The sequence below is a fragment of the Saccopteryx leptura genome, chromosome 5, assembly GCF_036850995.1.
Source record: "Saccopteryx leptura isolate mSacLep1 chromosome 5, mSacLep1_pri_phased_curated, whole genome shotgun sequence".
Lineage (NCBI taxonomy): Eukaryota > Metazoa > Chordata > Mammalia > Chiroptera > Emballonuridae > Saccopteryx > Saccopteryx leptura.
In genome coordinates, this window is record NC_089507.1 from 213999647 (window position 1) to 214013786 (window position 14140).

At 47.6% G+C, this 14140-nt stretch overlaps 1 protein-coding gene across 1 annotated transcript; it reads right to left on the reverse strand.

Annotated features, from left to right (window-relative positions):
* Positions 1-1840: 1840 nt before the first annotated feature.
* Positions 1841-13589, reverse strand: LOC136405095 (latherin-like). The gene is made up of 9 exons (XM_066384077.1): positions 13467-13589; positions 12026-12112; positions 11016-11136; positions 9006-9110; positions 7965-8114; positions 6071-6152; positions 5454-5517; positions 4190-4260; positions 1841-2026 (listed from the first exon to the last, which is right to left on the reverse strand). The coding sequence occupies exons 2-8, from the start codon at positions 12096-12098 to the stop codon at positions 4229-4231; spliced, it is 627 nt and encodes a 208-aa protein (XP_066240174.1). The 5' UTR covers positions 12099-12112; positions 13467-13589; the 3' UTR covers positions 1841-2026; positions 4190-4228.
* Positions 13590-14140: the final 551 nt, after the last annotated feature.

Genomic DNA, 14140 nt, shown 5'->3' on the forward strand with positions numbered 1-14140 from the left:
ACCCAAAGACTGTTGGAGAAAAGCCAAAGCACCGAATGACTTTCTGGTCCCATCCTGAGGAAGTGAAGGTTGAGACCAAGCATACGTGACTGACAGCAGTCGCGTCAGGGAAGGTCCTGCTGGAGCTTTCTGCAGGTCAGGAATCAGACAGCAGGTGGTGTGGTGTTATGTCTCAGAAAGGGCAAGAGCAATGTAATCAGTTTTGCAAAACTAAATAATAAAATTGTACCACGTATTCTGTTTTTTAGTTTCTTATGCATGATGTCATGTTTCTGTTAAATAAATTGAATAGCTGATCTCTCCAAGGCACCTCAATCCTGGAGAGATTGGGGTCCTCCACTTGCAGTGTTGTTGCTACCTCATTCCTTTGCAGCTTCTCTTCATGAAACTCTAAACAATAACAACAAAAGACAAACGTCCTTAAAAAATTGGGGTTAGGATGGGGGCAGAGTGGGGTCCCTTTCTGAATGCAATGTTGAGTTTGACAAAGGCTGACGAAGTCACCTCTTCTGGGTCCTGGGGTGGCCTGTGCTGGAGGAAGGGAACCGAGGGAAAGATGAAGTTCCGGGAAGCCCTGCAGTATCTCAGGGGGATGTGGGTGGTGCTTGCAAAAATACAGATTCCTGGGCCACACCAGCAACTGAGTCAGAATCTCTGGAGGAGGGACCCAGGAATAAACTTCTGGGCAATTTTGTGGCACAAGGTGCACAAGGACCACATAACTGCAACAAGAATGGTGATACCAGTTAACTCGGCAGAGCGCTCAGGGGGCAGTCTAAGTGCTTGGCTTGGACTGTGTGTGTGTGTGTGTGTGTGTGTGTGTGTGTGTGTGTGTGAGAGAGAGAGAGAGAGAGAGAGAGAGAGAGAGAGAGAGAAACAGAGAGAGAAAGACAAGAGATGGACAAATAGAGACAGGCATAAAGGGAGAGAGATGAGAAGCATCAATTCTTTGTTGTGGCACCATAGTTGTTCATTGATTTCATTCTCATATGTGTCCTGACTGGGAGGGCTATAGCAGAGCGAGTGACCCCAGGCTCAAGCCAGTGACACTGGACTTCAAGCCAGGGATCATAGGGTCATGTCTATGACCCCACATTCAAGCCAACAACCCCACACTCAAGCTGGTGAGCCTGCACTCAAGCTGGTGACCTCAAGGCTTTGAATCTGGGTCCTCTGAGTCCCAGTCTGATGCTTTACCTACCGCATCACTGCCTGCTCAGGCTGGAATCTATTACTAATTGACCACACAGCCAGAAATAGTGTGCGGGTCCGCGAAAGAGCTAACCACCCTGATGTTGCACGATGATTAGAGACCCAATGATCTTAATTGACTTCACCTATGCTCAGGGTGATTTCTGCCTTAGTCTTCCCCAATATAATTCTCTTATTTTTACTAATCCTCAAATGTAAAAAGGGTAAAAATCACTGTGTTTGAGTGTCAGAATGAGTGGTGTGGAATTCAAAGGGCATTGTGTGTATGTAAATGAAAGCAATGTGTAAGTTTCCTTTACAAGGTCAAATACATCCAGGTCACCTACTCATACAAATTACTCATGACGTCAGGACCTGCTGAGGTCTAGTCCCCTGTGTACATTCCCAACAAGCAGGAGAGCTGTGATGCATGCCCAGTGCTATGACCTGGTGGAGCAGGTTACATGTGACCTTGTTCTTTCACTCAAGGAAAACTCCAGGCCAGAGTGTTCAGGCATTTCTGAGGCTAGGTTAACCCAGGCACCCTCCCCCATCTTTCAGTAGGTCACCCTTACCGGACTCGCCACCGTTTGTGGCTTTTGTGTCTCTGCCTACAGGGCGCTATGGAAGCAGAACAGTCCACAGTGCAGAGATTCAAAAAATTTATTGTGGGAAGATGGAGTCAGCAGATGGGTTTACAGAAAAACACCCTCATACCCAGAAAAGAAGGGGATCTATGGGACGGATCCAGGAGGCAGCAATTAACATGAAATTTTATGTAGCTGGTGGCTTGGAGTGTGGAGGGCATTTCAGAGAGGAGGCCGGCAAGCAGGACCTGTGTGAAATAATCAAGATACTCGTCAACATTATACACCCTTTTAAAGGAGGTTATAAGGCAGAGCACAGCGCCTTTCCTCTGCCCAGTTCTGAATCGCACCGGTACCGCTGTCCACTGTTCGTGGTGCTGAACCGTATTTCTCCTGGACACCCCTCCACTCCCTCTTCCTGGAGAACAATTCCTCACTGTTCCTTAGTTTCCTTCTCCTCCGCCAAGATGGACCTTGCCTCTTACCTTGGCCTACATCGTGGCACAAGTCTGCAAAATGTTGCCAAATGCCCTGGTTCATCAAAAGACATTTTAATATTACATATTATTTTAATATTGGCAATCCATTCACAGTTATAAAACACTTTCTAGGCAGGATAAATATGTCTGTGGGACTTCCATGATAGATGGCAGCCTAGATGTATTGGGGGCATAATATAAAATGCTCTAGGTCTTTCAAGGTTTTTTGAAACTAGCCATAATTAGCTTTGCTAGAGCTGCCGTGTCCAATGTGGCCGCCACCAGCAACATGTGAATATTGAGCACTTGAAATGCACCTAGTCCACATGGAAATGTGCTGTAAGTACAAAATACACTCCAGATATCAAAGACTTGGCGCAAAATGTAGGATGCAAAGGATTTCTTAATAACTTTTACATTGATGATACATTGACATGCTAACACTTTGGTTATATTGAGTAAGCAAAATATATTACTAAAATTAATAAATCTGCATTTTCTCAGTTAAAATTTTATTACTGAAAGTCCCCAAATTACATGTGTCCCATTATATTTTTCATTGCATAGCATTAATTAATTTAGAGTAGTACATAACTAGACTATAATCAACCCAACGACATAGTTTCAACTATGGTATCAGCCATTCAGTGTTTCATGTTCCCTGTCATGGACTAAACCTTCCTGGTAGCTCAGTTCATCACATGCAACTTTGTCCTCAGAAATCACATGTAAGCTTATCCTTACTGCTAAGAGAAGCATGTCTCCATCCCCCATGATGCCGGTGACCAATCACACAGAGCTTCACCCCGTTGTCTAGAGCACCAGGTCCTTTCCTACTTCTGTATGTTCGCACATGCTGTGTCCTCTGCCTTTAATGCATTTCCCCACAAAGAAACTTCTAATCACTCTTCAACATTCAGTTTAAATCCTTCCTCCTCTTGGAAGCCCTCCTGCAAGTCTTCTGGCAGAGCTTCTGAGTCTTGCCTCTCTACGTCCATAGAACCTCAAACAGAACATTCTGCTGCACATAAAATAGCCCATTTATTTGCCTATCCCTTACTAGACAGGGTGCTCTTGAGGGCAGGGGCAGGGTGTGGTTCATCTTTGTAATCCTGGCACCTGGGATACATCAGGAAATAGAATAAAGTCCTTGCCTTTGTGAAGTCTGCATTCTATTTGGGGAAGGAGAAGAAATAACTAATAACATAGTAGGAGGTCAGATGCTAATGGATGTGTCATGAAGGAAAACGAAGCAGGGACCAGAGTGGCAGGTGTGCCCTTTTTCTGGAGGGACCTGAGGTGGGGTCACTCGAGTAGACTGTATTCAGTGCAGAATACAGTTTCAAATCAATACGTGCTAAGTGAATAATCACATCTCCTTTTACAGAGACCCCTCTTTCTTTTCTTCACCAGATATCCTCCTTATGAAACTACTTTTTATAAGGAAGCCCTTCCACCCTCCAGCCACACTGTGCTTCTTTCTTCGCACCTACAAGGAAAGCTCACTCCTGCCTCAGGGCTTTTGCACATGCTTGTTCTCCTGTCTGTGATGTTGTTTTCCTGGGTCTTGGGATAATGTCTTCTACCTTATCCTTCAGGACTCCACTACACATGCTCCTTTGCCTTTCTCCTCCGCCACTCCAGTCATGCTGTGTCTCACGTCCTTCTGTGTTGTTACCTTCATCATTCCCACCACCTTACAAAATGGAGTTGACCCAGCATTTAACTCCTAGTTCACTGTGGGTATGCACAACGAGGATACGAGCTCCAGGGGAGAAGAGTCTTTGTGTTGCTCATGGTTGTATCCCTAGAACTAGCACATTGTAGATGCTTCACTGAAATTTTATGAATGAAAGGAGGAATGAAACATATACAATGACCCTAACACCCAAGATCACTAAATGTATGGAAAATATGTCTCTAGTCTCTCACCTGATTGGTACCAATGCAGCTCCTGTGCTGTGAGGATATCTAGACGTATATGCCCGGCTGCAGGAAACGATCTAGAACACAAGACAGACACCTTAGATCATGGGGGCGAAGAAGGATGAGAGAGGCAAGGGAGTTTCCCCTGCTGGATCTGGGGACAGAGCCAAGTCAAGAATGGGCCAGAGGCTTGGAGACCGAAGGCAGAAGGCTTTTTTTTTTGTCACCAGCTGCCTCCGATCATTTCACTGACAGTTCTGCACCTCGGTTTCCTCACCCATGAACCAGGAACAACTTCTCCCTCCCAAGCTAATCGCCTAAGAGCTGCCACCCTAAAACGAGACAGTGGAGGAGGTTGGCCCTGTATCAGCCAGAGTCCCTGTTTACCAGGAGCCCTCTCCAGAGTTGCAGCCGTGATGGGCAGAGCGAGGGTGTTGGCCCAGTCACCCAGTCCCATGTGCTCTGAGTGAGGCTGGGCACCAAGCTCTGAGAGCTTCAACACTCATCTGGATGACCTGCCTCAAGCTTCCCACCTCATAAGCAGTGAGCTCACTGTCAATGGAGGTATGTGAGCCAAGGCCAGAAAATTTTTTGCTGGGAGAATCATTAAAAGGAGCGTTAAAAACTCCAGCATCTAGCCCGTGATAAGATTAGTGAAAATTCAATGAATGAAATATGAGTCTTTGTAACCCAGCAACACTATTGGTTCTCAGATTCCTGCTGGGGGCTGAACTGTGGAGATTCCACCTTGCACGACTCGCTGGGGGTCTGGCAGACGTAGAAACTTTGGGTACTGGGCGGTAGGGACGGCTGAAGGAGACAGTGCTTTCCTGGGCTGACACCAGACCAATATTCTCCTCCTAACGCAGCATCGTACATTTTAAGAGGAGAGATTCAAGGGCATCTTGGACAGCTTTTCTTCCACACACACACACCCCAGGGAAGCCTCTGTTTATATCTCAGCTTCTTAGGCTTTGAGGACCAGAAGAGAATGGAAACCCGCATGTACTTAGCTCGTAGTAGGGCTGCAGAGGGTTTATGCCTGGGCAGGCGCACAGGCCACCCCCCACCCCCCCCCCACTACCCAGAAACGGGAGCTGAGTTTGTTAGGATTGCGGCTGTTACAGACCCTACTTCCTGTGTGGGCAGGAAGGGGTTTTCAGTGCAGGTGCAGTGTCAGGATGAGGGAAGGGATGACGGTGAGATGGAAGGGTAAAGGGGTGGGGGGAGTCTGAATGTACTCCCGCCCCTTCCCTCTGGCCTTACTTACCAATCTGTTCATTAGTCAGGCGGGGTCTCATGTGGTGGAACCATGTGTTAAGGAAGGAACACATCTGCAAGACAAGGAAATACACGAGTCAGGGGGAGGACTCCGCTCATGAAGCCTGCACAGGGTCATTTGGGCAAGTCCTTCTTCTAAGACAGGCCATCCTAGGGAACAAGCAAGAAAGACAGGATTGGGGAGCAGACTGCCCTGGGGTCCCATGTCAGCTGGGCCATTTGGCATTTTCGTCACTTGGGTAAGCCTCTGACCCACCCTCCAGAAATTCTTCTTTAATCTGGGGGAAACACTGGGAAATGGGGACAGTATTACTACCTAGAGTATGATGAGACTGTTTGGAGAAGGAGACAAGCAAATTCACATAAGATGCTTAGCACCACGCCTGTGTGCTTTAGTGAATGTTAGCTGTTCATTTTATACTTGCTTATACTTATTTTACAGCTAGGGAAACCGAGTCTTGGATGGGCTCGTTAGCTGACGTCCAGTCTCACAGAGGCTGATTCCTTCTTGAAAGATCTCCTTCCAGTTTAATTAAGAAAACCCAACCCACCAAACCCCGACTCAAGACTCAAACCTGAGTAGGTAATCTGGGTTCACATACTTACTCTTTCAGCCAAGTCCTTTTGGAAGGTGTAATTCATGTGGCCCTCCACCTCTTTAGCAATAGATCTCGGCGCCGAGGGTTCTCTAAATGAGGAATGAAAGAGGTTGTAGAATAGATTAATTTCACCTATGCTCTTCTTCCTTCTTTATGTTGCTTCTTTTCTCAGTTGACCCCAAACTGCTTAGAGTTTACCCTTTACCGCTTGTGTGCACAGAGCTCTATGACCCAGCCTCAGCCCTTTGCTCCCATCTACCTCCTAATAGTTCCTTTAAATTGATTTTATAGTTCAAAGCACCCTGTGCCCCCATCACTGGTCCTCCTCCCTCCCCTCTCTGTGCTCTTTTGCTTGTCTTCTGCAATGACTTCTTCAGCTTTGACCACCCTTCTAAGTCCAGACCGCTGGCTTTATCCAGGCTGCTCTAGTCAGCTCTGACTTCCTTCTTTCCTGCACACATGATCATTTCTCTGATGAGCTAATGCTCTGCTAGAACTTATCTCCCCAGCCCCATGGTCATGCCTTCATGGAAAGGGAGAGTATCATGTCCTTCTTCAGTTGGGGGAGATAAGAAAGAAGCAGGAAGTAGCCGTGTAAAGTGGTCTTTGGGGTCCTGAAGTCTTCCCCAGTCCTTGATAGATCAGAGTTAATCTAAGTTCCAGGCAAAGGGTTTGTGTCTTTATTGTATAAAAAGCTTGCACATAACTCAGTTGATCTACCTCTTCCAGCCTAAGCTCTCAGATTTCCCACAAAGGAAGGACTCATGTTCTTCAACATATCAGAAGACATGTGAAGACTATACTTTCAGGAATCATTTCTATAGTTTGTCAGAAGACATGAGAGCCATAGTCAACAGAGTTTTCCCTGGGGAAGGTGACTGTGGGTCAAGGATGCCTTCTCTGGCCTGGTTTTCAGTGTGTCTGAAGATGACAGGAGGACATTACCAGACCAGGAAGGGCTCAGGAAGGATTCTACACCTGCTCTTTCCTGAAACAGTGAGCAACAGGGAGATGGAGCAAACTTAAGAATTCATGAATTAGATAGACAGGGTATAAAATAGATTGGCAATGATGTTGGATTCAGTTCATTGTAGAGGTCAGCCTAAATTTTTTTTTAAATCTTAAAAATGAAGATTGTAAATAAGATTTATCAATTTCAGAGAAAGCACTAACACTCTTGTTAATAAAAGGGCAGACTTCTGAAGATAGTTACTCTGCGGAGATAACATCACAGACTTAAAAAAGAGAATGATGTGATGACATTCTAGCTCTACTGAAAGTTTAAAAAAATGAAAACAATGGCATCTGTAAGATTTCCTTCAGAAAATGTGTGAAAATGGGAATAATTCATACTGGTTGAGCATGTGATGAAACTGACTGGTGCCTGCTAGAATCATGTCACTGAATTCAGTTCCATTGGTGAGGTAAACCGGTAAGTGATTTGGAATGCTCAAAATTATTATGTACCTTAACAGCTTACAGTTGCAGAACTGCTAATACTTTTGATATAATTTTAGAACCTACAATAAGGAAGTAATTTCTATTTTTGGAAAACGCTCCTATACCAAAAGATTTAGAATTGTTTATAAGAGCAAAAAAAAATAAGTAAATAAAAAAATCAGAAATAACCTAGTGTCAACACATCCTGAAGCAAGCCTGCTTTCTTTGTTCTCACAGCCATTCAATGAACCTATTTTCCACTTCATTGAGCTTATTATCTTTATAACAAGCAAATTATTTTTAAGTGAACATGAAGTTCTATTTCTAAGATGCACATCCCTGTATACACAAACGGGTAACTTTGGAAGGTCTAGTTTTGTGGGTGACATCGTCAGGTGAAGCTTCACTGTGAGCTTCATCATAACCAGCTGCACTCAAAGAGAGGAAGGCGGAGAACTCACTTATTTTCAGGTACAACCTCTAGGCTTCCGGGTAAGAGCCTACAATTTGTAAAGGTAATTCGTTTTATGCCATTTTCTGAGGTGTCCACTTGCAGATCGACTGCTATTACTGCCCGCACGCGAAAGTTGATGGACGGATACCTCCGGATCCTGTGGGAGGGAAGAGTTAAGGTTCAGAACCTCAGAGATCATGGCACCCTCATTCTCTTCTAGAATGAAGATTCCCCATGTATGCATAGGGCCCTCCAAAGAACCCTGTTGAGATAATTCCCTCATTTTTCAAAAGAGGTGATTCAATATTGGAGAATAGGAATGAATATTTCCAAGTCATGCACCCAGCAAGCGGCTAAGCCAGGGACGTCAGCCTTCAGTGTATACGACTAATACCTACTACGTCTGGCTCAGGGGACAGTTGATGCTCAGTGTCGCGGCTTATCAAAAGTGACAGACTGTGACAATGGAAAGTACTGTTGCAGAGGTCCCCAACCCCATTGCCATGAGATTCAGGCTTGACGTGGAAATGAATGAATGAATAGACCAGGGGTTGGTTTCGAGGGGAGAGGCAAGTCAGTGATAAACTGAAGGAAGTCTGTCTGTCCTCTCTGAATGTACATTCTGCAGACCAGACAAAACACGCCTGTGGGCAATCTCTCAGCATCTCTAAGCATTGGGGCCACGGAGCGTTGGGGTCTAGAGCAGATTCTGTGCTTAAGTCATACTCAATCAGAGCTGATGTCAAAATTCTCATTTTCGAACAAATAAAAGACGGGGCTTTCTGAGTGAAGCAGGGAAAGAAAACCTGTAGAACACCCCCTGTTCTTGCTAGAGGTGCCCCAGATTGGAAGCAGTCAAGTGTCCTGTGGACTCCTGACTCTCCACGCAGAGTCACGCTGGCCCGGGGAGGGTAGGCGCTGCTCCAGCCACACAGCAAGTCTTGCTGAGATGGCCCCGGGCGCCTGTGAGTTATGGTTGCTTCCTGTACCCCGTGCACCTGCGCCAAAGTGGGTAGAGCCGTGCACGACACCTGTAGCTGTTACTTACCTCACCGATATGGTAAATTCTGGTGCTATCTGTAATTTGGCGTTCTTGTCATCCTCGGAGTTCTCGACGCTGAGGTATGGGATGCGTATATCTCTCACATGGTACCTGGGTGAAGAGATAGCAAAACAAGGGAAGGTTGTGGCCCCAGAGGCTGGTGACCGGACGTTGTGCAAAGCAGGTCTCCGGCAGGGCAGAAGCTGAGTGTATGCAAGGCCGGTTACTCCCTCAGTAGCCACGTGATTTATCGCACAGCTACTATGCGATAAGCACTGGGAACACAGCAAAAAGATGTGCTTGTTTTATTTATTTATTTATTTTTAATTTTTTTAATACAGGGACAGAGATAGAGTCAGAGTGAGGGATAGATAGGGACAGACAGACAGGAACAGAGAGAGATGAGAAGCATCAATCATCAGTTTTTTGTTGCAACACCTTAGTTGTTCATTGATTGCTCTCTCATATGTGCCTTGATGGCGGACCTTCAGCAGACCGAGTAACCCCTTGTTCGAGCCAGCGACCTTGTGTCCAAGCTGGTGAGCTTTGCTCAAACCAGACGAGCCCGTGCTCAAGCTGGAGACCTCGAGGTCTCGAACCTGGGTCATCCTCATCCCAGTCCAACACTCTATCCACTGCAACACCGCCTGGTCAAGTAGAAGCTTGTTTAAATGCACCTTAGAATGACCATGTCCAGCCCTTTGGCCAGTATCAAGCACACTGGAATAATGAGTGAATAAATAATAAGTAAAAGACGTAAAGCCACAGACAGCACATGCTTGGGAAGAGTGTGTATGTGTAAAATGAGAAACCCAGTAAATTGATGCCTATGGATGTGTCAGCTGGTAGTTTCTGTGGAAAAACAGGTGATAAAGAGTGACATAGGGAAGAGTAGAATTTTAGACAGGGTAGTCAGGGAAGGCTTCTCATAGGCAGTGACTTTGGACAGAGTGATGGAGCAAGTGAAGGTACAAGTAAGTCATGAGGCTGGTTAGGGAAAGATGGGTCCAAGGAGAAGACAGAGTAAGTGCAAAGGCCCTGAGGCTGAAACTTGGCTGGCATGTTTAAGGAACAGAATAAGCTCAGTGTGGCTGGTGGGCAGTGGGTTGGGGAGAATAGTAGGAGAACAGATGAGAGAGGTAATTGGTTGGGCCAGATGGCATGGAACCTTGTGGTCCAATTGTAAGGATCTTGGGCTTGGTTCTGAGAGCCAATAGAATAGTTGGAAATTCAAAGAGGTGCAAATCCCAGTGGAACAGAGTGGAGGAAGAATATGGTTAAAGAAGAAGCAAGGGGCTCTGCGTCACTCCGTAAAGGGGTGGTGTGGCTATGACCAGAGACGGTGGAGAAAGCTGTCTGAGGCCTGGGTGTGTTTTGAAGGTGGACAGACAGGGTTTCCCGGACGCATGAATGTGGGTGTGAGAGGAAGAGGGGAGCCACGGTCCACATCAAGGTTTAGGGCCGGAGCATATGGATGTCATTAGCTAAGCCAACCGTGTTGGGGAATGACTAGATGGCGGTCGGGGTGAAGGTGGGAGTCAGCCCTTGAGTCTTGGATGTCCGTGTTCTGGTGTTCAGAGAGCACGGATTAAAATCACCACATTAGCTCTGTTGAGGTTGCTGTTCTTGTTACAGCTGATTGGGGGCGTACTGAGCGCAGGGAGCTGTGTCAGCACTTTACACGTGTTATCTCATTTATTACTCACAGCAGTCCTCTGGGATTCCTCCCTTTCACAGAGGCGCAGGGAGGGGAAGAGACCCGAGGGGCTGACCCAGCTGACGGGCAGCCATCCTTTCCCCAACAAAGAGCCTGAGCCCCTCCCTGTCTTCCCTGCTGCTCAGCCGCTGCCTCCGCCCCAATGGGAATTTCTCCCAACCTGTGGCTGTCTGGCCATCTGAGCTGGAGGGACTGTTAGGGAAGGCCTCTGCAGTGTCAGGCAATGTGGGGGGAGCTCTAACACCCCCACAGAACCAGGACCGCCTGGGCCTGGGGCAGAGTGATGAGAGAGCACTCACGAATATCTCTGTCCGCTTGTTAACGTCGTACTCAACCTCACGGATCTTATTTTGTTGCTGAGGAACTCCTTCAATGATCCTTTTAGGTCAGAGGTCTCCGGGCTGGAGGGACCGTCCGCGCCTGGGGGTCGTTGGGTTAGAGTTGAGAAAGAAACCTGGGCCTCAAAACCCAATTTGACGGTCAGATGCCCCAAATTCCCGGACACAACCTTGACCTCAACACGTCCCACACGAGGCACGTTTACTTCTCATTCATCAGGTCTCCCTGGCCTGCGTGCCGGCGCCCCAGGTTCTAGACACAGTCGTTTAGCAGATATTTATGGGGGTCTCCTATGTGCAGGAGCCGTGCCAAAGGGGTGAAGATGGGGTGTGGGGTGATGGGGTGTCACCAAGAGAGTCTCTGGGCAGAAGCTGTTTGCCAAGGGGCCTGGAAAGAGGTGTCAATGTTCTAAGCACTGCGGCTATAGCGGTGCATTCCGAGGGGCGCGTTCTGCGGAGGAGGGAAGAGCACGGGCAGGCTGAGCACCCAGAGGGCGGGCGGAGGGCACTAGTTCAGGTCGAGGAAGGTCTTTCTGCAAAATTGACGTCTTAGCCCAGACCTGAGGAAGGGAGGGCGCCCTGTGGATCGTTAGGGGAAGGCTGTTTTAAGCAGAGGGAACAGCGCCTGCAAAGGTTCTGGGGAATGTTTCATGTGCTTCGGAGGCCGCGGTGGCCGGAGGGGAGTGAGTGGGGGGGAAGCTGGCATGGCCGGTCCAGGTAGGGCTGGGGTCTTGGATGGCGGGTCTTAGCAGATGGAGCAGGGCACAGAGACAAGAAAGAGGGGGATTGTGGGAAGAATTTTAATACAGTTATGTAGTGATGATCAGAATAGCTAACAATTATTGGTGTTAACTGTGTGCTGGGCACAACGCTAGTCAAAACTTAACCAGCATTGGCTCATGGCTTGGATTTCTAGGAGGGACCTATGGGTCTGACAGGGCCAGGCATGACTCAAGAGAGGACAGTCTCACCTTGGCGGTCCTGAGCAGTGGATGGAGCAAGCAGCCCGCAGAGGAGCAGGAAGAGGCCGGAGATCCTCAGCATCTTGGGTCAGGCACCTGGGGGAGGGCAGAGCAGAGAGCGTAGGTTGTGGGGGTCATCCTCTGAGAGGGTGTCCCCAGAGCGTGAATCTGGGGTGGCCAGAAAACTCATGTAAACCTGTTCTTTGGAACAAGAAAACATCATTCAAAGCTTCTACAATTTCTCATCATGATGTCCAGCATCCAATAAAAGAATAACAAGGCATGCTAAGATAAAAGGGCAAATGGACTGAAATCTAAGAAATATTATTAATTACACAGTCTAACAGACCCACGGGGAATTCAGATATTCCAGCACTGAGCAGACAACAGGGCAGGCAGCCCACCAAGGATGAGAAGAGGACCTGATTCCTTCAGCACTTGGGATGTGCCTTGGAGGCCCCAGGTAAGTCGAGTCAGTGTCAGGGTCAGTCTGAGATTCTCTATGCAGCTGAAGGGTTTGGGGGTGGGGCAAAACCAGGGACTCCTCTGTACGTATTCCTACCTATCCCAATTTCACTTCCATTTACAGATGGGAAACTGAGGCTCAGAGCAGGGTTATGCTTTCCCTGAGACACCCATACTTAGTGGAGAGCACCCAGCATTCCTGCCTTTAAGTTGTGTGTACTTTACCCTGTATCTCAATAAATAAAGTTACTGTGAGGATTCAACAAGCATTTTGAAAAATTGCTTAACCCAGGGCCACTAAATGGAAGCTCATTTTGGACTTGCTAGTCAATGGTTCTCTTCATCCCTCCCTGGTTCTGACAGTGCCTTTAGGGAAACGTACACACTAACAGAGCCGAGGAAGGACAGGGCGGCCAAGGGGCATTTTTGGATGCCCAGAGAGAGGGGTCTACAATAAATCATTGCAACAGCCCTGATCTATGAGACGAGTATCTACATTTATTTTAAAGAGCAGAAAATAGAAGCGTGGAGAGCTGAGGGCACCTGCCCACCCTTCCCTCTCCCTTTAAAGAACTCTTTCATTTTTGAGAGCAGAAACAGACCTAACAGAAGGCTTCTCTCCCCAACCTTCATAGGCTGGGTCTTCCTAAACAGTTATTTAAAGTGGGCTGACCCAGCTTTTCTTTTCTTCTCCTGCTTTTTCTTAATCAGATGCCAGACACGATGGCTGTAGCTCAGCAGCTATTTTGTCAGCATGAGCATGAAAGCCACAACCCAGGGGTAGCAGAGGAGAAAGCTGGCGGACACCCTATGCCAGTGTATCCTTCTCCCTCCGGGCATCTAGTCAGCACTGAAGCCGCTGTTTCTCGTGTTCTGTGCTAGAGCCAGCACCAATTTGTCACTGGGCAATACTCACGAAAAGCTTCAGTCTGGCGTGGTGTCTGATAAAAAGGCAGGTTTGAGAGGGTTGTTGCGTTGCGCTCACCTGGATTTCTGCAGGGGACAGTGGAGGAGCTCTGGGTCTCCGTCAGTTGATTCCTGCTGGGTTCTGCATTGGGGCTGACTTCATATATAGCGAGTGACCCCACAACCAGGGAGACGTGGCACTGAATGATTGACAGCTGGGAAACTGATGAGGAGCCATCCATCTCACCCCATCCATCCCACAAATTCCAAAGCAAACATTCCCTACAGGAGGCCCCCAGGGATCAGGAGGTAAGGACTCACTCAAGCCGGATGTGTCAATATTGTATTTTATACTGTACATCACGGACATCACCAGATGCAGAGGTGCAGAGAACGTGGAGATCATGGAGAACGTGGGGAGACAGTGCTTGTCTCTCATTCCCTCTGTGTCTTGCTTTGAGATGGTCTCCTCATCTGTGTCATGAGTGAGGGAGGTCTGGAGACACGAGTGACCAGGAAGCCACTTTGTCTGCTGAGCGTGGAGGTCAGGGAGGGGGTTCCTTGGCCTCAGTTCAGGAATCCTTGAGTTCTCATGGGGCTCTGCCCAGTCTCGCTGTTTGACACTGGCCACTCTGATGTCCTTTCTAAGACTCAGTTTCCCCATATGAAATAATAGTGGTGTTCGCTATTATCGACAGGTAGTTTCCACAAACGCTTGTGCAACCCTCTTAGCATCCCTAGGATATCAACACT

Excerpts from the sequence above, each read along its gene's own strand:
- LOC136405095 (XM_066384077.1), bottom strand. The coding sequence starts at position 12,098 with ATGCTGAGGATCTCCGGCCTCTTCCTGCTCCTCTGCGGGCTGCTTGCT. Across the intron at positions 9,111-11,015 it reads ACAAGCGGACAGAGATATTC|GTACCATGTGAGAGATATAC; the intron begins GTGAGTGCTCTC and ends CTCTTCACCCAG. Across the intron at positions 6,153-7,964 it reads GAGGTTGTACCTGAAAATAA|AGAACCCTCGGCGCCGAGAT; the intron begins GTGAGTTCTCCG and ends TTCCTCATTTAG.